The sequence below is a fragment of the Ascaphus truei genome, unplaced genomic scaffold (assembly GCF_040206685.1).
Source record: "Ascaphus truei isolate aAscTru1 unplaced genomic scaffold, aAscTru1.hap1 HAP1_SCAFFOLD_3263, whole genome shotgun sequence".
NCBI classification, from domain to species: Eukaryota; Metazoa; Chordata; class Amphibia; order Anura; family Ascaphidae; genus Ascaphus; species Ascaphus truei.
In genome coordinates, this window is record NW_027456250.1 from 2,048 (window position 1) to 22,893 (window position 20,846).

The following is a 20,846-nucleotide window of genomic DNA, read 5'->3' on the forward strand; positions in this document are numbered from 1 at the left end:
CTCACCCATCCCCACTATACACAATAAAGCGGGCACGGTGGGTTAACCCCTTCATTGCCTTAGCGGCTATCCGCTATGGTAATGACGCAGCATTTTCCATATTTTTAATAATATTGATCAGGAGCAGGGGGGGGGGGGGTTCCCTGAGCATTAATTTCTGGCTCATGGAACCCCCTGCTCACTTTACAATATTATTAAAATAATGCTTCTTTACCATAGCGCATAGACGCTAAGGTAAAGAACGAGTGTTTATTGTATGTGTTTTATTGATAGTGTACATGTGCAGAGGGTCTCCAGAGCAGAAGCGCACAGGTTTCAGGTCTGGGGACCCCGTGCCCCCCGAGATACAGGCCCCTTTAAGGGGTGCCGGTATCCCTCTGCTCTGCTTGGTTTACAGGCCGCAGTCACGTGATCGGGACCTTTAAACGCAGAGGGATACCGGCACCCCCTAAATGGGCCTGTATCTCGGGGGGCACGGGGTCCCCAGACCTAAAACCAACGCGGTTTAGCTCCGGAGACCCCCTGCACATCTACACTATCAATAAAAATGTATTTCAAATAATTTTTAATGTGCGGATGTTTGCGCAGAGAGAGAGCAGCGGATCTCTCTCTGCTGCAAACACATCTCGCCCCCGCCGCCCATACAGTAGTATCATTTATGTATGTGCATATACAGTACAGTACAGTACTGTACAGTACTGTATGTTAGGGCTTTCAGGGGTTGTTGTTATACAGTATATACAGTATATAGTATACAGTATATACTGCATTACAATTCATTATAGGGGACGGCTTCACAGAGAATAGCTCGCAAGCGCCACCATGTGTATTTTGACGGCATTGCAGTATTGTAACCAACCGGAATAAAAAGCTTAAATTCCGGCCGGAAAATAACGCAATGCACTCTGGCAGAAAACTATCAGAAACCTGAATACACCCGAGTATACCCGAATTCGCGGGACTAGCCGTGCTCGAATAAAGTGTGTCGCCAGTGTAGGATCAGGGAGGATGGCCTGACACTAAAGCCATCCAAGTGCCAAGTCGGCATGGCGGGGGTATTGTACCGCAGCTACCGGGTAGGCCGGGGACATCTCAAGCCTGAGCCCACGAAAGTTGTGTCAATAGTGGACAGGCCGGTCCCCCACACTATAAAGCAGGTAATCACTTTTATAAGTACCACCTGCTACTATAGAATGTTTTTGCCCCAGTATAGATGTTTTTGCCCCAGTATAGTGCCCTGGCTCAAGCCATGACTGATTTAACAAAGAAGATGCTGTTGGTGCTAGTTACCTGGTCTCCTGAGTGTGGGCAGCGGTACAGGCTTTCAAAGATGCTCTAGCCAGTGCTCTGATCCTGGTGGTCCTCGATAACATCAAGCGATTCTTGGTGCAAAGGACGCGTAGGGTGGACTATTCTCTGGCAGAGACATTTTGGCTTCCTTCCCTGTTAGCCCTTCCACCTCCCTCCGTGGCCTTGGCTGTCTGAGCCCTTAGCACTTGCGTGCATCCCTCCCCTGTTCCGGCTCACAGCGGTGACGTCATTGACTATCGCGAGACCTCTGGTCTGCGTGACTGTCCCAGTGAGTCCTTCGGCGGCACTGAGTTTGGGCGGCTTCCTACCCAAGAGCTGACCCGCGTTTAAGGACAGTTGTGGCGGCTGGCGGCGTGGAGCCACAGGAGTTGTGCTTCCCAGCGGTGCAGAGTCTCTAGGTGGTCGAGCTGTATCATCCTCCCTCCAGGCCCCGGAGTGTTACGTGTGATTGAGCTACAGGCGTATACATATATCAGCATTGCTGTAAGTAGGGTCTCAATTTTAGCTCCACTGGATGCCATCACTTCATAAGTGGTTTCTGCCCAACTAGCACATGTTTGTTGTTTTATATTTACTTTTTAATCATTGTATTAAACTGCTGTCTTATTTTGCATACTATATCAGTGATTTGTTGTTTGTATTTAGTTGCACTATGATCTTTTTTTCTTTCTTTTTTTCTCGTTCATGTTGTCGTCTTACATGTTTGTTTGTCTGAGATTACATTGAGGACACTTCCATGGAACTCATCCCAGCCTTTTGAATTGGACTATATTTGGTCAGATTTTTATTTCCTTTAGGCGCCGGTTTATCTGTTTTTACTGTGTTTTCTGGTTTGTGTCACCTATTTTTCCTGGCTGCCTTCACCTCATTATTTAGGGGTGTATTTATATTTATTTGTTGTCTAATTGTCACTAATTTTTTATTTTCATTGCATTAGCGCTGTTCCCACTGCCCTTCCCCTTAGGCTTTCAAAGATGCTCTAGCCAGTGCTCTGATCCTGGTGGTCCTCGATAACATCAAGCGATTCTTGGTGCAAACCAATGCTTCAACTTATGGCATCAGTGCTGTGCTAAGCCAGGTAGGTGAGGATTGCAGCAAGGATATGTTCACCTACCTAAGCTGCAAGCTGTTGCCTTGGGAGGTCACCTATGCCACAATCGAGAAAGAGAGTCTCAACAATGTGTGGGTTCTCAAGAAATTATAGGTCATGTTTACGGGAAGCCTTTCACTGTGATCACTGATCGCAAACCCCTTAGCTTGTTGCAGCGGGTGTAAGGTGAAAATGGGAAGTTGGTGTGACCTCCAGGAGTTTAATTTTACCATTCAACACAAAAAAGTGCAATGAGCACAGCAACGCCAATAGTCATTCCCAGCATGATTATCCCAGCCCCGATAAACGGACTTCCAGGGTCTTCAGCCTTGGAGAGACACCTGATGGGGTAGCTTTCCCAGAGCCTTCATCTTAAAGGGGGATATTTGATGGTATGGGGTAGCCAACCTCACATAATAAAGATGAAGCCCGGCTGGATACCCAAAAACTGTGTGTAATAGCCACCTCGGTGAGGCTCGTTTGGCCTGTGTATAATGTATTTTGTGTAACCTCTTCCAGAAAAGAGCTAATCACTGTGTAATCTCTAGAAGGGGGAAAACGGTAGGAATTGGGAACAGGGATTGTATCGGTAAAAAAAAAGCACTTTTGTGCCTTGTAGTAGTATGTTCCCCATACATTTAGTAAGGCAGCCAGCACTGCCTTTTGTTTTGCTAGCATTTCGGAGAAAAGCTGCTTTGTGACAGAAGGTGGGGTCGGTGTGAGTATGAGGACAATGGTGAGCAGGAAAGGGATGGTAATCAGGTCCGGGAAACTGGTTCTCGTTGGTGCAAATACTTGTTTCACCTGATAGGCTGAGGTGCCTACCCAGCGGGATGTATGGGGCTGGCTAGTTCAACCGTTCCCGGGTCTGAGTCCCATAGGCACAATTTCCATTGGCTATTTCAAATTTCCCACTCGCTTGACCCTCCCTACTCGAGGGGCGGTCAAGAGTGACTAAGCCGGCCCCCTCCTCTGATTTGGACAGCCGGACAAGACAACGTCCTCCGATTGGCTGGTTGCCCCTACTCCATGAAAAGTATAGGAGCCCAAGAGCTATGTAAGGGGAGAAGCCGATCAGAGTACCAGACAAGTTTTGAAGCTGATCGGACAGGCGACTGGCGGGATTTTAAATAGTGCAATTGGGACAATAGCACTGAGAAGGAGCTGTACAGGGCTAATCTACTGAAGCAGTCCCCTGCACCTAGTTGAGGCTAGATTCTTCTCCCTCAGACCCCAGTTGGCGAAGTGTGTTAAAAAATCTGGTCTCCCGTGACAGGCTTCTTCCCCAAGCTGCGTGGGAAAGATATGGAAGCCTATCAAGCAATGGTTTGGGAGGATGCTGGTGACTACCAGGTGGTAAAAGCACTGCTCTGGTCTCAGTATGAGATCACGCCCGAGACTTACTGGACACAGTTTCATGCCATGCACAAGGGGTCCACGGATTTGCACACTGACTCTGTGGCCCGGTCAGCCCATCATGCAAAGAGTTGAGTAACTGTGTGTTCAGTGAGTACCTTCAATGTATTCCTTAACCTAATCGTGAAGGAGCAATTTGTACTCAAACATTTCCCGGAGGTGAGTGAATGCATTATGGATGGCAAACCATCAATGGCTCAGCAAACTGCCAAGATTACGGATGAGTTCATGGCGGCTCGACTCCTATTCTGGCAACAACCCCAACCGAGTGTTCCAGTTCCTGGCCACCAACCTCCTCGGCACACATAAACCCCAAGGTCCGATGCATCTTTGTGGAGCTGCCCAGTGCCCCCTAGTTCCAGAACCCGACCACCAAGTTTACCCATAAGTGGCAATGCTTTGGTTTCAACAGGGCGTGCCATCTGAGGGTGGTTTGCCCCACTGCACTTTGAACCGATCCACCTGCGATGGGACCCACAACCCAGCTCCTCATATAAACGCCAGGGTAAGTCACATTCCCATGCTCAAGCAATAGCAGGTGACCCACCATATCATCCAGGCAACCCAGGTCCCAGTCTCCGAGGCTGCCGAGATTGCTGCCTGTGCTGCAACACAAAGAGGAGCCACCATTGGGCTAGAGCAGATCATTGTGCGGTTGAAATATTTGTGCCCTTATACCACCAGAACTATGATGGTGGTCAGCAAGTTGGACCCTGGCACGGTCATCACTCTTGTCCAACCTGATATGTTTGGGCCAGAGCATCTGCCACCTGTCCGATGGTGCCCCTAAGTCCCTGCAGATGGCCCGTGTTTTCATCGATTAGGGCATGGCCCCGAGCATCCGTAATGGCACAGACCTCCCAGGCCATAACACCAACATGTTGTTGGGAACTGATTAGGGCAATTTTATGTGCCACTAATAGGGGTAGAGTGTGTCCGTCGAGTGTGCCCTATTGTGGGAGCGAAATGTGTTAGTGTGTTTCTCTGGTTGCCAATAACTATGTTTTTACCACACCCTATTCACCTGTTCCTGCTCGTGGTGCGACGCTATCCTTGGCTATTTGCCAATTTTATTTCCCATTGTGGCTGTGACCTGCTGTCAGACTTGAGACCTTGCCACCTCTGACACTTTGTTTGTTCAGGGTCCCAAGAATGAAACCATCAGTCCCCGGACATTGGAGTTCATCCCTTGGATGTCCTGGAGGAGACCAGTAAAGTAAGCTGGGTGTAACCTGACCAAACGGACAACCCTATCCCTGCCAGTATGACTAGGGCCAAGGAGCCAGAGCACAGTCGGCAGTTCCGCAATACCTTGCTGTCAGATCAGAGCTTAGACGGCATGTGGCAGCACGCTGCCAAACCGGTCATTGAGTCCAGATCCGATTGGCTTGTGAGTGCCGCCAGCTCCCACACAGGGAACAGAGCCCAGGGACTCCGGACTGACCATGGACGGGGGTATTAAAACATTTAATAAGTGATGTGTTGGGGCTCAGAATAAACTGGTGCACGCTTTGTACAGAGTATTTTCATTGCTGCCACATTTAGCTACAACTGATTGTGTGTTAAGTGCACAATTTTTTTTTTCTATAATAAACAGGGACCTGAGACTCTGGTAAATAATTACATATTTTGCCAAAATTAGCCAGTGATGTACGCACATAGATGGGATTGCAATTGAGTAATGGGTTAATATAAACATATTGAAAGTACTTTGTGCAGGAGAAAGGTGTGTTGGCTAGAGTAGCCGTGTGTATTAACCCTGGTTGCATATCACATGCTCACTTGTGTGCGGTCCGTGACAGAGAGTATATGGGCCACATACTCACAGATGGACCGTACATGACATTGCTGTTCCTCAGATTTAAAAAAAAAAATGACAAGGGACAGGTTCTGTAATTTTTAGTTTATAGCACAGAGTATATTAGTGGTACAAAAATAAATTCTGATTATTGTTCTTGCTCATAAAGGAATTAATTTGATAAATTGTACCTCCAAAAAACTTGTGCTGTTTATTTCGAAGACCAGATGCTGTAATTATGTGTTCTGCCTTTTGGTTATTGAATCTTTCTATACCATTATGCTATTTTATTTTCTAACATGTCAACATTAATTATAATATGACTTGATTTTGCATGTTCGAGGGCAATCTGTAAACAACGTTGGTTGAATATTTTTTTTTTTTAATTGTTCTTGCATCAATGTTACTCACTTGTCTTTAATGATACATTATATACATTTTCAGTATAATAAACCTTCATGGCTTGCGAATTTGTGTCCGATATAAAAACAGGTTTTAGCCTTCACAAGCCAAGTAATGAAGATACCGATTTCTAATCCAACAGCGCCACCGTGTGGTAAATTGTTTCAAAAATAGACTCCTAATACCAACACGTTGCGCCTTTTGTATAATTACAAACAGAAACAAACTTTATAGTGTATTAGCCATGCTACACTACTTTGTTTTAATTTATTTAGCGATGAACTATAAACAGTTTTTTTGTTTAGCTTTATAGTTATGGTTCCAGCAAACTAAATGCACTTTAATCAGTTCATCAATTTTATGGGATTTTTCCCTTAAAATCATCATGTCGGTAATTAAAGTTCACCCCCAAGTTATATATACAGTAGGTGCCTTTATGGTATTAAATATTGATTTGCTTTCTGCAGTGTCGTATCAAACGCAGTACTGTTTCTAATGACAGAACTGACACCTCCACATACATGGACTTAATTATACATTACTTTACAAATGAAGAGAACTATTATCATAAACCATTAAAGTGACTTAGAATGGAGATAGAAATATAATAAAAACATGTCCTGCAGGAAATGTGAAATACTATAACGCTTTTTTGATGCTGTGGGTGGCTCTGAAAAGAGCCTTTGTGTTGGGTATGTGGGGATCTCTGCTCCTGGTCTCGGGGGTGAAGCTCACTTGCTGCTCTTGGCCGGCTTGTGGCTCTCGGTTTTCTTGGGCAGTAGCACAGCCTGGATGTTGGGCAGGACACCCCCCTGAGCGATGGTGACCCCTCCGAGCAGCCTGTTCAGCTCCTCGTCGTTCCGCACAGCGAGCTGCAGGTGCCGGGGGATGATGCGGGACTTCTTATTGTCCCGGGCAGCGTTACCGGCCAACTCCAGGATCTCAGCGGTCAGATACTCCAGCACTGCGGCCAAATAGACCGGGGCTCCGGCCCCCACACGCTGAGCATAATTTCCCTTCCGAAGCAGCCTGTGCACACGGCCTACTGGGAACTGCAGCCCAGCCCGAGATGAGCGAGTCTTGGCCTTAGCGCGAGTTTTCCCGCCTTGTTTGCCTCTTCCAGACATCGTGTATCACTCAGACAGCAGCTCAGGTAACAGGAGAAGTGACAAACCCCGCCCCCTGTGCCCTTATTTATACACTCAGACAGCAGCTGAACTCCTCTGTGATTGGTCAGTTTTGAAAACAGCCAATCAGTTCCATAATCCTGTAACCACCAATCATGTAATTTGAAAGAAAACTGATGATGTCATAAACGGTCACATGATAAAGTCAGCCAATAGAAGAACAGAATGCAGGGGCTGCTAGTTTGCATAGGACTCCTATAAATAGAGCTGCTGGGGGTTTAGGTGACATTGTTTCTCTGCTGTTTGGAGAAGAAGCATCGCCCGACATGCCTGAACCAGCCAAGTCTGCGCCAGCGGCCAAGAAGGGCTCTAAGAAAGCCGTGACCAAGACCCAGAAGAAGGATGGGAAGAAGCGTAGGAAGAGCAGGAAGGAAAGTTACGCGATCTACGTGTACAAAGTGCTGAAGCAGGTTCACCCTGACACCGGCATCTCCTCCAAGGCCATGGGCATCATGAACTCCTTTGTGAATGATATCTTCGAGCGCATCGCAGGGGAATCGTCCCGTCTGGCTCATTACAACAAGCGCTCGACCATCACTTCCCGGGAGATCCAGACCGCTGTGCGCCTGCTGCTGCCGGGAGAGCTGGCCAAGCACGCCGTGTCCGAGGGCACCAAGGCGGTCACCAAGTACACCAGCGCCAAGTAACCCCGATCTCATCACTGACACACAAACACAAAGGCTCTTCTAAGAGCCACCCACTTTATCACTATAAGAGATATGCTCATATGTCATCTGTGCTCGGGATAAAAGGGAAGTGTTCTATTATACATTGCAATTTCTCAGTTATTTGCTTTTGTAGCTATTATATATTATAAAGTATCTTATGTGATGTATTTTTAGCTCTTTCTGGCTTCCTACCCAGCCACGTGTTTGCTGCACTTGTGTTGTTTTGTTAGTAAGAGGCGGGAGAACCGCAGACAAAGTGACAATCGCCGAGAATCCCCTTCAGATAATCTGCAGGTCACACACATCCCACAGGGTGGCGCTGCTGTGTTAGTAATGGAGTTCGTGCTCGGGAAGTGGGATTTGGGGTTAATAACCTGCGATTATTTTCCCTCATGTACTTTTTTTGAGCCTCACTAAAATACAGATATGTGCACGTGTCAGAATAAGTGTGCATGAAATGATGCCCTCACACCCGCGTGTTATATAACGCATCTGATCGGGGGAAAGTCCTAGTGCAGTTTGGGATTAGTAACAGACCATGCAATCCGTGTTTGCCACATGCGTTAGATACGAGCACATTCATTTGCATTATCAGAATTGGCCTTTTATAGTTTGTCGAACATTTTTTATTCCATTTACATAAAAAAAAACGTTATACAAAATGTAACAAGTGATATTTCTCATTGTCTTGTGTTCCCTCAGATTTCAGTAGCAGTTGAAGTGGTTTTGTGATAACTTGTCAGAACTCTAAATCGCAAATATTTATCACGTCCTGTTTTTTTTAATCCTAAAACCACACATTTATTGTGTAACACACTCGGTTTGTTGGTCTCGGAGGCAACACAAATATACAGAGAAGATAAAAAGGGCCAAAGGATTTAATATCTGCCATTCACACACAGACCACACGGTGGCGGTATTGCTTTGGCAATAACGTGTATCCCGGAGACCTGGATTTCTCACATGATCTGAATCAGGTTTCACCCCCAGATAGTTCTGTGACACACTGCACGTTGTGTGGCTTCCCTTAATAGAATTGGCGAATTAAGTCCAAATCAATAGGACTCTGACATTGCTGCATCATTCTTGATACATTTAGGTTTAATCCCTTGAATAGCCCATAATGTAATGAAAAACATTGAGTAAAATCCTGAATTTGCAAAATGATCACTGAGCAAAACACACAAATACATGTACAGGTGCTGAGACTGCCAGAGATGCCACATTCCCCATAACATCTATAGAGGGAGAAAGGCAGCAAAACACAAATGTATAACTCGCATTAATAAGAAACACTTGGGCTGTTCCTTCACTATCCCAACATCACTTGTGAAATTTTTACACCTATTCAATTACTGTCTCTATTCTAAATCCAAGCTCCGTAATATTCATTCAAAGATCCCATGTTATTCCAGTCACATTTTTTTGCACAGTTTGGTTGCCTCATTCCTCTGCCCTTAGTTATCATTACACTCAAAGGGATCTGCCCAAAGTAATCATGGCCGCCAAGTGCATCCTCTATCATCTCTATGGTGACCGAGACTCTTTTAATACGCATGCGCAGTAAGGTCTCCATTGCAATATATTACTATGCATGTCCCTGACTCCCAGCTTCACTTCCCCGGAACTACATCTCCCGTGATCCCCGCGCACCGGGCTTTAGTTCGGAGGCTGCACGGTGGGTGAATGTGGTTCATGTAATAAGACGGAGGAGCAAGAGGAGAAGCAGCGGCGGCCATGTACCTAGTGCTGTGCGGAGGGGGTGGGAGGAGGTGGGGTAAGGGCTCTGTGATAGCTTTCTATGTGACCTCATAGTTTAATGTCATCCATCATTGTCAGGAGGATAATGATTTCTCTGCTAATTAGTCTCCACAAATCCCCCACTGTAAGGTGATCCTGGTTAGGCAGCTTATCCCATCATCGTCACTACAGACACATAATGGTGAGATGGAGAAGTGCATGGACTCATTATACAAATCTGTTATCTGAGATGTAGGTTTTGCCTTTTTATTTATATTTATTTTTATTTATATATTACATTTTATTTTGAATTCCTCAATGTTTCCTCTTCTGGAGAAACATTGACATTACATCATGTTTGAAACCTCTTAGAAAACTCTTATTTTTATAGGAGCTGTTTAGCCTTAATCACAGCAACATTGGGGAGTAGCACAACCATAAACTAGGAATCTGTGGGTGTGCAAAATATCTCCCCCTCCCCACCCCAAAATAGTGGGGTTTAAAAACTCCCAATAACACGTTTCTATTTAATTTTCCATTGTCTAGGAAACGTAACCTTGATAAACGAGATGCCAACGGTCTACTGTACATGCAAAGCCCAGGAGAGAAACAGACGCACTCCCAGGAAAAGATCCGGCCCTCATCTCACAGCTGGTCCTGGGGAGGTGAATATTATTTGCAGGTTGTGATATCAGTCACAGGAGACAAGGACACTTAACATCGGGAACACACACACACACATTTTGAATGAGGTCGACAGACGGCGCTACCCACAGTTTAGGCACAAACTCACCCAAACAGGGAATACTTTCTCAACTAGGTGCCAGGCACCACTTCCAAGGCTAACCCGGGAGGCTTCCACGCTCCGTCCGCTGTGGGTAGCGCAGTAATCCAGGGATGATATTTGCACTATAGCAAGTTCAAATCGCCTGCTCGCCTCCACTTACACGCCTCACTTTGGTTTATCTCCGGCACAAACCTCGAATGGCATAGTAATGAGAAATTGGCAGCTCTTTACAGGGTATATTTCACAGAACATGTATATGCATTTAGCATAGGGACCTGCTATTGAGACTTACCTTGAAGTTGGTTACCAAGCTTGGCATTATTTGATAAAAGGATGTAACCAAAAGTCTCCTTTTTCTTATAGATTTAGTTTTCACTATGTATATTTATTTCCCCATTTATTGCTACCCAATGATTGAAGTGCAGGGGGTAACTTTCTGTCTTTACATAGGTTACCTGTCTTAATAGCAAAGCATGGAAGACGGGGTGCTGACTAATCACCGAGCAGAGGCTCGTCTGATCGGCCAATCCGGGACACAGCAGGTGACTGTGCCCCTAAGACACCCCACAGAGGTGGGTTTGAAGAGGTGTGGGAAATTCAAACTGACAAATAGAAATTGTACCTACGGGGCTTATACCCAGCAACGGTTCCCAAAGACAACCCAATATATATCCCTCAGAGATAGGCGCCTCAGAATCTGGACTGAACAATAGCACCACTCGGTGAGACATTGTTCCCCAGACCTGAGTCAGCGCTCCTCCCCACTCCTAACAATGGCTGGGGCACTTCCCCACCCACATTCCTGATAGCAGGACCCTATCTCTGTGTGTGCAGGCTCGCTGAGTGATTACCAGCCCTGCACACATGGGCAGCAGCAAAACATACTCATTCTAATCAGGGAGGTACATAAACCCAATCACATTATTCTCTGGGATACTGGGTTAACCCCCTGAGGATCCCTTAAGATAGATAGGGATAATGGGTTAACCTTTATTAATATGATCCCCATTGGCCCATCTTTTAATCATTGTCTTATAATCGGAACTTAGCAATTACACCAGACAGAATAAGGCACAGGGGAGAGGAATATACACTGGCGATAATTGTGCTATGCTAAAACAATGGTGTGGTAAATTATGGTACAATGCACAGTAAAAAAACAAAAAAACAAATACAGACCGGCGCCTTACAGAGTCCAAATAGGTGATATATAGAAAGTCCAATGGATGGCTTGGGATATCCAATAAATGGTGATCTAGTCCAGTGGACAGCAGATTCCTCAGCAGCAAAATTGATATGCCATGCAGGGAAGACAAGAGAACAAGATCATAGTGTAACAAAATATGGTTAGAACATATAAGATATAAACATAGACAAACAAACACAAACAACACTGAACAAGTAGGCTGACTAATAAATGAAGATTTAATAAACACAGTAAAAACCAGCAAGCTGGTGACGAGCAGGTATAGGATCCGGTGTTTTTAAAACCGGAATCCTACTTACAGCAGGTCCACAGGATATATGCAGGTGAATGGTGTAATGGTGGTCCGGCGACAGATGTTGGTGGACGCGTGCCACGTGTAGAGTCTTGCAGGTACCTCCTCGGGTTGATGCCGAAGATGCGACACTGCCTCTCCTTCAGGGCCCCTGAAGAAGTGTGCATGCGCACGAAACGCGTTGGGCCTTTGAGAGTTATTCACCAGCTGAACTGGTAGAGGAGCAGACTGTTTCAGCAGTTCCTGGAGTTGCGGTGCATAGGAGTTGGCATTTGCAGTGTGATCCGGTGTGTTGTCCCGCCCGCTGTGACGCAGTTCCGGGCGCAAACGGAAGGCGTCCTGTGAAGGAGAAGGCAGTGTCGCATCTTCGGCAGCAACCCGAGGAGGTGCCTGCAGGACTCTACACGTGGCACACGTCCACCAACATCTGTCGCGGGACCACCATTACACCATTCACCTGCATATATCCTGTGGACCTGCTGTAAGTAGGATTCCGGTTTTAAAAACACCGGATCCTATACCTGCTCGTTACCAGCTTGCTGGTTTTTACTGTGTTTATTAAATCTTCATTTATTAGTCAGCCTACTTGTTCAGTGTTATTTGTGTCTGTTTGTCTATGTTTATATGTTATATGTTCTAACCATATTTTGTTACACTATGATCTTGTTCTCTTGTCTTCCCTGCATGGCATATCAATTTTGCTGCTGAGGAATCTGCTGTCCACTGGACTAGATCACCATTTATTGGATATCCCAAGCCATCCATTGGACTTTCTATATATCACCTATTTGGACTCTAAGGCGCCGGTCTGTATTTGTTTTTTTGTGTTTCACTAACTGTGTTTGGGTTAGATGTTCCTGGCAGCCTTGCCTATTATATAATATTCACGCTGTTGTCAATATAATCTATAATCACATTTGTTTTGTTTTTAGCGCTATATACACCACTCTTTTTTTCTCTTACAATGCACAGTAATGAAAAGTTTGAGCTATCATTACATATCCTTATAGGAAATGTAGGATTATGTTGCAAAGTTACCACACTTCTTCATGCCTCAGAAATCTAAAAAAAACTATAGGAGGTGCATAGAAACTACAATAATAAGCAGGATAGTGGTATAATTGGAAGTATGTCTCCCTGAATGCCCTTCAATAAACAAATATAAGTCTCACCTAATGCACAATTACAATGTTGTTTTGGTTCAGTCTCCATAATAGGCCATAGGGGACTTTCGGTGCCAAGTAATCCGCCCCACTTGTTGAAGTATCTTGAGCTGTTCTGAGTTCATAAAGTATTTGTCTGCATTATAACAGTTGTGATCAAGCTCTTGGAATGTCCATACCCCTTGGACGTATTGTCGTCTCTCTGACAGGGTAATGAAGCTTGTATGTAATACAACACATTCATTGTAAATGGCATTTATAATTGAAGGTGTGCTGCTGAAGATTACACGGTCTACCGGCAATACTCAACCTCCATTGTGGAAGTCAACAAGCAGTACCAGTGCTACTACAAATAGGGGTCAGCAGCTTTCGCCAGCAAGGAAACAATTGGTTGCCAAATCGGCATTGCATGGTGTCTGTGAGTATGCCTCAATACAACTGTATCTGTGTATGATGTGCATCTGTAACGTAGTTGGCTGACCACTGGGATATGGAAATCTATGCCACACTTTACTTGCTGCATTGCACATAAACCTTATTTACCTCTGTCTGAGACAACACACCCAGTTGTGGATATTGCAAGAGCTTGATGGGGACGTGTTTTCTGCATATGCATTGTCATGACCCGCTTGCAGATCACACCATTTCTAGGGATCCTAGGGGGACGAGTTATTAGGAACAGGTAATAGTACAGGCCTAGCCCAATAGAAATTAAAAGGGGAAAACATAGAACATAAACTCTTACTAGAGTTCATGATGTCGCTTAAGCTTGCTTATCCTGTGGATAAGTTCTTGCAGACTGTGAGGCCTCAGGAACTAAGAAAGGCTTGGGTGAGGACCTCCAGCAGCTGGAGCATGTTGCTTCAAAACAGTCAACAAACGGTTCCACCGGACGCAGAGTTTCTCTGAATCTCTGGAAGTCTTTCTGAGCTTATATAGGTTTGGTTCTCATACAAAACCATGGAGAGGGGGCGGCTAGGCCACTCAGCATTGTCTCTTTAATCAGCTGTCCTATCCGGAGAGTGTTTGAAGCTGAGATGGACCATGCACACACATGATTATGGCCAGTGTTCGACAAATGCAACCCCTGATCGCCCGGAGGAGTGCATTTAACCCCCTGTAGAGTGCCGTTGCTGTGCTGTGGCTCATTTCAGGATGCCGGGACACGATCAAGCGGGTCACCTAGCAACGCGGGACGCCGTAAGGATAGCCTAGCCGAAGACATCCCTTGGAGGCACTGCAGTGACGCTACGCCACACACCAACGCAGGCGCATACAGGCACGCCCTCCCCCACTAAGGATCTCCTAGCAACTGCCGGGACCAGAGGCGGAGAGAGGCCTGGAGATTGTGGCTTTAGCTGGATGTGTCTGCGGAGCGGCGCTGTGTGGCTGGAGGAAGTGCTACTCGTGTTGCTGCTGCTTCCGTGTGTATCGCGGGCGAGGCGGACGGTGGGAGCCCCCAAGGCTGGATTTCCTCACTCTCATGGCAGGTAAGAGAGTGGGGGGGGGGGGAGGGAGATGCAGCATACCACTCCAGTGAGCCGGCTTCAGACATAAGAGCATCCACCCGGTCACTGCTGTATTTCATCTCCTGTCGGCACCGCTGATAAGAGGGAGAGAGAGGAATTTGAGAGGGCGGACACTCGCTCTCGCGTAGGGGAGGGGTTTGGTGTCTGTGTGTGTGTAAGTGGCAGAGAGAGAGTGTGGTTGTGTGTGAGGAGGGAGAGGGAGGTGCAGCATACCAGAGTGGAGTGTGTAAGTGGGAGTGTGTGTGTGTAAGTGGGGGAGTGTGTGTGTGTGTGTGTGTGAGTTGAAGTCTCGCCCTCTGTCCCGCCCTCGCGTGAATACTAGGGGATAGGGTATAATGGTTGCACGGTATATGGGTAACAGTTTCACACAGGGGTGTGGGGGTTAGTGGGCATCTCTCAGCCTGTGGCAGGTGCTGACATAGTGTGCAGCCAGTTCTGCTGTGGTTTCATCTTCTCCCAGGAGGATCGCTATTTTTTGGTTCTCCTCTATATTATTAAAGTTCTGGATAAGTGCAGTGAGTTTCTCTAGGTGGGCACCCCTCATTTCAGAGTATTGTGTGCAACGCAACAGGAAGTGTGTTTCATCTTCTACCACTCCTAGCTCACATCTGTGGCACAGTCTCATCTCCCGGGGCTTCCAGTTCTGTCTGTGTCTGCCTGTTTCTATTTCTAGGCTGTGGGCACTTATTCTGTACTGGCCCAGGGTCTGTCTCTGCTTTGGGTCTTTTACCTTCCCCAGGTATGGTACCAGAGTGTTTTCTCTCTGTAGGCTGTGATAGGTTCCCAGCTTCTTTGAGCGCTGGATTTCATTGTCCCACCTAGTCACATACTGCTTCTTCATTTCGTTGGCGATTGAGTTGATTTGTTTTTTCGGCAGGTTGTTGATCTGTGTGGGGTTTTGTCCTTGGAGTGAGAGGACAAGTTATTTGATGGCACAGGGTTTAGTGAGGAGGTCCTGGCTTCTCATTGCTCTGTAGCAGTAAGACTGTAGTTGGCTGGTGTTTAGGTGGGCCCAGCATGTCAGTGCTCTCTTCTGTCCAGTGAGCAGTAGAGGAAAGCGGCCCCGCTCAGCCCGGCATGCATTGTTTGATGTACTCCTGTGTACTTGGAGAAGGTGTTTGCAGAATTCCAGATGAGTATTTCTGTTGGGCTGGTATCCCATTTTGTGTAAACTGGGAATGTTATAGGGCCGCACACCTCGCTGCAATACAGAAGGATGGGTGTGAGGATGCTGTTGAATATTTTCATCCAGATTCGTATTGGTGGTTTGAGGTGGTACATCTGTTTCTCTATTGTGTAGAATGCTCTGCGGGCCTTCTCCTTCAGTGTATTTATGGCCAGGCTGAATTTCCCTGATGAGCTGATTGTTAGACCTAGGTATGTGTAACTCGCTGTCTGTTCCAGTGCATTGTCGTCCAGTGTGAATTGAGATATGGTTGGATGTTTTTTATATTTTTTCTGGAATACCATTATTCTGTTTTTTTCTAGGTTCACACAGAGTGCCCAGGTCTGGCTGAATTTTTCTAGTATTGCCAGTATCCTGGAACCAGGGTCACGAATGATGTATGATTAGTTCCAGTAAGCTCAACTCATGTCCTCCCTCTTCCAAAGCATGACAAGTCCTTAATGTCTTTCTTAATTTTATTGCTGGATTAGAAAACACAGGAACTTGTGGGTGTAGTGTAGGCAGAGAGTGCTTCTCTATGTGGGGTGCTTCTATGGGGTTAGACTAAGGTAAGAGAGAAAGGCCTTACCAGGGGTGGATGCAGACAGGTCTGTACTCACTGTAATCTGGGGTGGAAAAGAAAGTGAGGGGCAGGGGTCACACTAAAGGTTGAGTGGGACTGCACTAACTGTCAGCAAAAGACAGGGGAGAACATGGGAAAGTCCATTAACTGGGAGGACTGGAGAAGCTGCAGTAGCAGTTCACTGATTATGTGCTCAGAGGCAGAAGATGCAACATTGTTGCATGTTACACAGGCACAGTGTGTGTATGTGGAGCCAATGCCTGCAGCTGAACTTAAGGAGCTGACAAGCAGAAGGGGGGTCGGGCAGGAATGTGATTCTTGTTCCATGACACTCCCCGTCTGGTATCTGGAGATACCACTATATAACTGGAATATGTGGAACATATGTGCAATGCATAACAAAGATAACATCACATTCTCAAACAATGCAAGAGTCCATGTCCACATAGCGATGTGACACCGGCCGGTATCACTGGTATCAAGGTCCCTTGGCCAAGGTTCTTTGGCAAAGGATGCAGGGTGGATGCACAGCTCCAGGTTTGCTGGTTGCACCACAATGTCTTTGTATAAAAGTCTCTGGCACTGTTTCCTTTTAGTCTTGTGAGAGAACAGTCCTTTTGTCACTGTAGTTTCACCCACAGAGTGTATCCCCTTGTAGGTATACCAGCCGTGGCAGCCTGTTGCTCTATCACCTGGCGTTTGGCAGAAGGAGAGGGCTTTTGGCTCCTTGTGGGAGCGGATTACTGTCCCTGGAAAACTGGTTGTCGAATGTAATCCAATAAAGGGGGCGTCGTTCAGGGAGACTCCCTGAAGCTGAGCGCTGGGGTTGAACATTACCCGGATTTGATCGGGTACCGGAGGGTGGTAGGCCCCAGGTGATTGGAGGTACCGACATTCTTTGCCTTCCTCCATTAGAGGTGCTGGCTTTGCGTGGCCGGTAAAGAATATCTTCTGGATGAAGACCACAAAGTTATTTTTGGTCTCTGGTTCCCTTTGTGGGCCGCAGAGGTGCGAGGTGAACCTAGAGATGGCATGTTCTCCATTGTTTGGGAAGCGCCTCCTTGGTGAACGGAATGGTAGCGGAGTCACCCGACTGCTTAGTCCGTCTTTAGAGAGCTCCTTGACAGTTAACCTCGGGAATCCTCTATCTTCCCTCGAGGGTGTTTGTTTGTCATCGTTCCTTGTTGTCTGGAACGCTGTGCACCGTAGTTCATCGGTACATTTCTCTTGCACGAGAACATCTCCGCGTAGTTTGGTGAAACGCTTTTGTGTTTCTTTGTTGACTGCCATCGGGAGGTTGTTTTCTCCCTGGACATGACGAAGAACAGTCTCTTTTGTCCTTGTAAATCCTTTTGGGAAATGTCTCTGCAATTGTCCCCTCTTACGTGTTTGAACGAACAGTCCTTTTGACACTGTGGCTTCGCCTGTGGGGCGCAATCTTTTGCGGCTATGCCAGCCGTGGCAATTGGTTGCTCTGTTGCTTGATACTCTGTGGAGAGGAACAACTGTACGTCTTAATTGTGCCCTTGCTCGCGGGAGTATTGTCTGATTGTTTGTTGTTTTTAGGACGATCCCTTTGTCGGTCACCTTTGGGAGGTTCCTCTCTTCCTTCGGTGGAGTCGACTCATCATCCTTGGCTGTCTGGACTGCTGAGCATCCTAAGCCATTGTCGCATCCCATCGGCGTGAGGATGTCTTTGTTGGTCTCAGGGGTATGACCTTGTCTTTCCTCTTCACTTGGCCCTTCGGTCACTTGGAGATGGCCAAGACATGGTTCAGAGAGAGATGTGTGTCCACATTCTGTCACCTCCGTTCTGCGGGCATCGACGTAGTCTTGCCCGTGCTCTTTGTTAGTGCACGAGTTGCCCACTATCACCCATCCTAGGTCGAGTCTTTGGGCGTATGGCGCGTTGTGGGGTCCGTTGTGCTGTTTACGGACTTTATGTACTCTCATGATGTCCCTACCGAGCAGCAGCAGGATCTTGGCGTCTTGTTCCACCGGCCGGATGTGGTTGGCTATTCCTTTGAGGTGGGGGTAATGGAGTGCCACGTCTGGTGTGGGTATCTCGTCCCTGTTTGTGGCCATGTGGTTGCACTCGATGAGTGTGGGAAGGGGCATGTTCACTTTGCCGTCTATTGAGCATATGGTGTAGCCATTCACTCTTCTCCCTGTGGTCTCCATTTGCCCTGCGCACGTTCTGAGAGTGTAAGGAGAAGCACCATCTTGTATGTTAAACATGTCGAAGAACTCTGACCTGACCAGTGATCGGTTGCTCTGGTCGTCGAGGATTGCGTACATCCGAATAGCCTTCTCAGGTTGTCCCTGGGGGTGCACTGCGACAAGGCATATTTTGGAGCAGGACATTTTGTCACCTTCTTTTCCGCAAACTTCAGTGCGCTGAGATGTGACGGATGTTGACTCTCCTTCTTCTTTCTCCCCGCCATGCTCCGCTATGGAGGATGGGTTCTTGAGTTGGTGGAGTGTCATCGCCTCTGGGTGTAACGCTGTCACGTGCTTGTCACTCTCGCACACTGTGCATTTGATCTCTTCCTTACAGTCCCTGGCTAGATGGGTAGTGGAACCGCAGCACTTGAAACAGACTCCGAATTCTCCAAGTAACCTCTTGCGTTCCTCTAGGGACTTCATCCTGAACCCAAAGCACTTGTTGAGTGGGTGTGGCTTCTTGTGTATGGGACATTCCCTGTTTGGGTCCCTTGGTTCCTTGTCTCCGGCGACTGACTGATCGGGAGTAGTTTGGGTCGTGGGAGGCACGTCCGTCCTGCGGGCCGAGACGGGTGTTTGGGGGTTACCATATCTCGTCGCTGGTCTCTCGTTCTTCAGGCTGCTCGCACTGTATGTGGTTTGCGCACCTAAGATGAAACTGGGATCGTTTCTTGTCCTTGCCGCTTCGCGGATGAAGCTCACGAAGAATGAGAATGGGGGGAAGACGACTTGCTTCTCCCTTTTGTATTTGGAGCCTTGTGAAAGCCACCTTTCTTGGAGGTTGAAGGGTAGCTTCTCCAGGATGGGTCTCACTCCACGAGCTGAATCTAGGGCGTTGAGACCTATTAAAGAATGGTCTTTCCTTGCGAACTCCAGTTCTTGCAGCAGGTCTCCAAGATCCCATAACTTCGAGTAGTCTTTATTCGTGATCTTGGGGAAGCTCTCGATTCTTTTGAAGAGTGAATCCTCGACTGCTTCAGGGCTGCCATAGGTCTCTTCTAGCCTTTCCCACACTAGGTCCAGACCTACTTGGGGTTGATGTGCGTTTGCCGTCCGAAGTCTCTGCGCTTGCTCCCTGGATACGTTCCCCAGGAACTTGACTAACAGGTTGAGCTCTTCCCTTGCTGAGAAGTCCAAGCTGTCGATTGCATCTTTGAACGTGAACTTCCACGTCCGGTAGTTCTCAGGGCGGTCGTCGAAGCTGATGAGTCCTGCGTGCACCAAGTCGCGCCGGATCATGTACTTGGCTATGTCTGTCAGACCTGAGACGTCGGCGCGTTTGCCCCGTTCTGAGGTAGTTGCTGGGACGGTCTGTGCGGTCGCCTCTTCCTTGGCGTGGATGCGTGATGGCTGCTGGCCAGTGTGAGGGGCTGTTTTCTTCCGCGTGGGTGTACCTGGATTGCGAGCCTGTTGTGGTGCATCCGTGTGCGCGCTGGCGTGTGGATCACTCTTGTGGCTGTGGCTATCCCAGGCAGCATGTACCATTGCAGGAGCAGCATCTTCTCCTCGTGGGCCTGGCAAGTCTTCGTTGTCTGTGGAGTTGCTCCATCCGTGTTGGGATGGTGCGCTGGTGTTTACACTGGAGAGGCTCCTTACATAGTCTTCAGTGCGTTGGGCTGGATCCTCTGAGGCAATCCGTCTGTAGGGTAGCTCCCCGCCGTCCTGTCTCGCAGCTGCTTCTAGGACTTCGGCTTGGGCTATGGCGGCAGCGGCGTCTTCTTCTTTGCTTAGAGCCTCTAGATCCGCGTCTAATTCGGCCTTTCTACGTGCATTGGCAGCGGCGGTGGTAGCAGCGGCGGCGGCATTGGCAGCGGAGGCGGCGGCGGCGACCTGCTCCTCCTCTTCTATGCGCGCCTTTTCTGCCCTTACGGCTGCCTCTCTCCGACCATATTCGGCCCGGGCACGTGCGGCCTCTGCAGCGGCTCTCGCCTTGGTAGCGTTTGTGCTTGCGCTGGACGCGTTAGACTGCGCTGATCTTGCTGATCTAGATGAGTGCCTGGATATGCTTGAGCGCTGCGATGCAGTCTCCAGGAGGAGCTCTTTTCTCACGCTTTGAGCGTCTGTGATGGCGGCCCGCACGCGGCTGTCACGTGCAAGATCAATGTTATTTTGTAAGTCTCTTTCTTGCAGGCTTTCGCCGGTGTTGGTTCTGGTCAAGTAGGTGATGTATGTTTCTGACAGCCCTTGGTAGCACGAGTGATCAGACTTTATTTGAATAATTGCCTGCGCGAGCTGTTGTGCATTATCGCCAATACTAACGACATTGCGTAACTCCAATGCGGTTG

The 20,846-nt window shown here is 47.6% G+C and overlaps 2 protein-coding genes across 2 annotated transcripts; one reads left to right on the forward strand and one right to left on the reverse strand.

The window, feature by feature from the left end:
* Nucleotides 1-5,705: 5,705 nt before the first annotated feature.
* On the reverse strand, nucleotides 5,706-7,165 carry LOC142483475 (histone H2A type 1-like). Its single transcript, XM_075583483.1, has one exon. The coding sequence runs from the start codon at nucleotides 7,142-7,144 to the stop codon at nucleotides 6,749-6,751; it is 396 nt and encodes a 131-aa protein (XP_075439598.1). The 5' UTR covers nucleotides 7,145-7,165; the 3' UTR covers nucleotides 5,706-6,748.
* Nucleotides 7,166-7,426: 261 nt separating this feature from the next.
* Nucleotides 7,427-7,971, forward strand: LOC142483476 (histone H2B 1.1-like). Its single transcript, XM_075583484.1, has one exon. The coding sequence runs from the start codon at nucleotides 7,471-7,473 to the stop codon at nucleotides 7,849-7,851; it is 381 nt and encodes a 126-aa protein (XP_075439599.1). The 5' UTR covers nucleotides 7,427-7,470; the 3' UTR covers nucleotides 7,852-7,971.
* The last annotated feature ends 12,875 nt before the right edge of the window (nucleotides 7,972-20,846 follow it).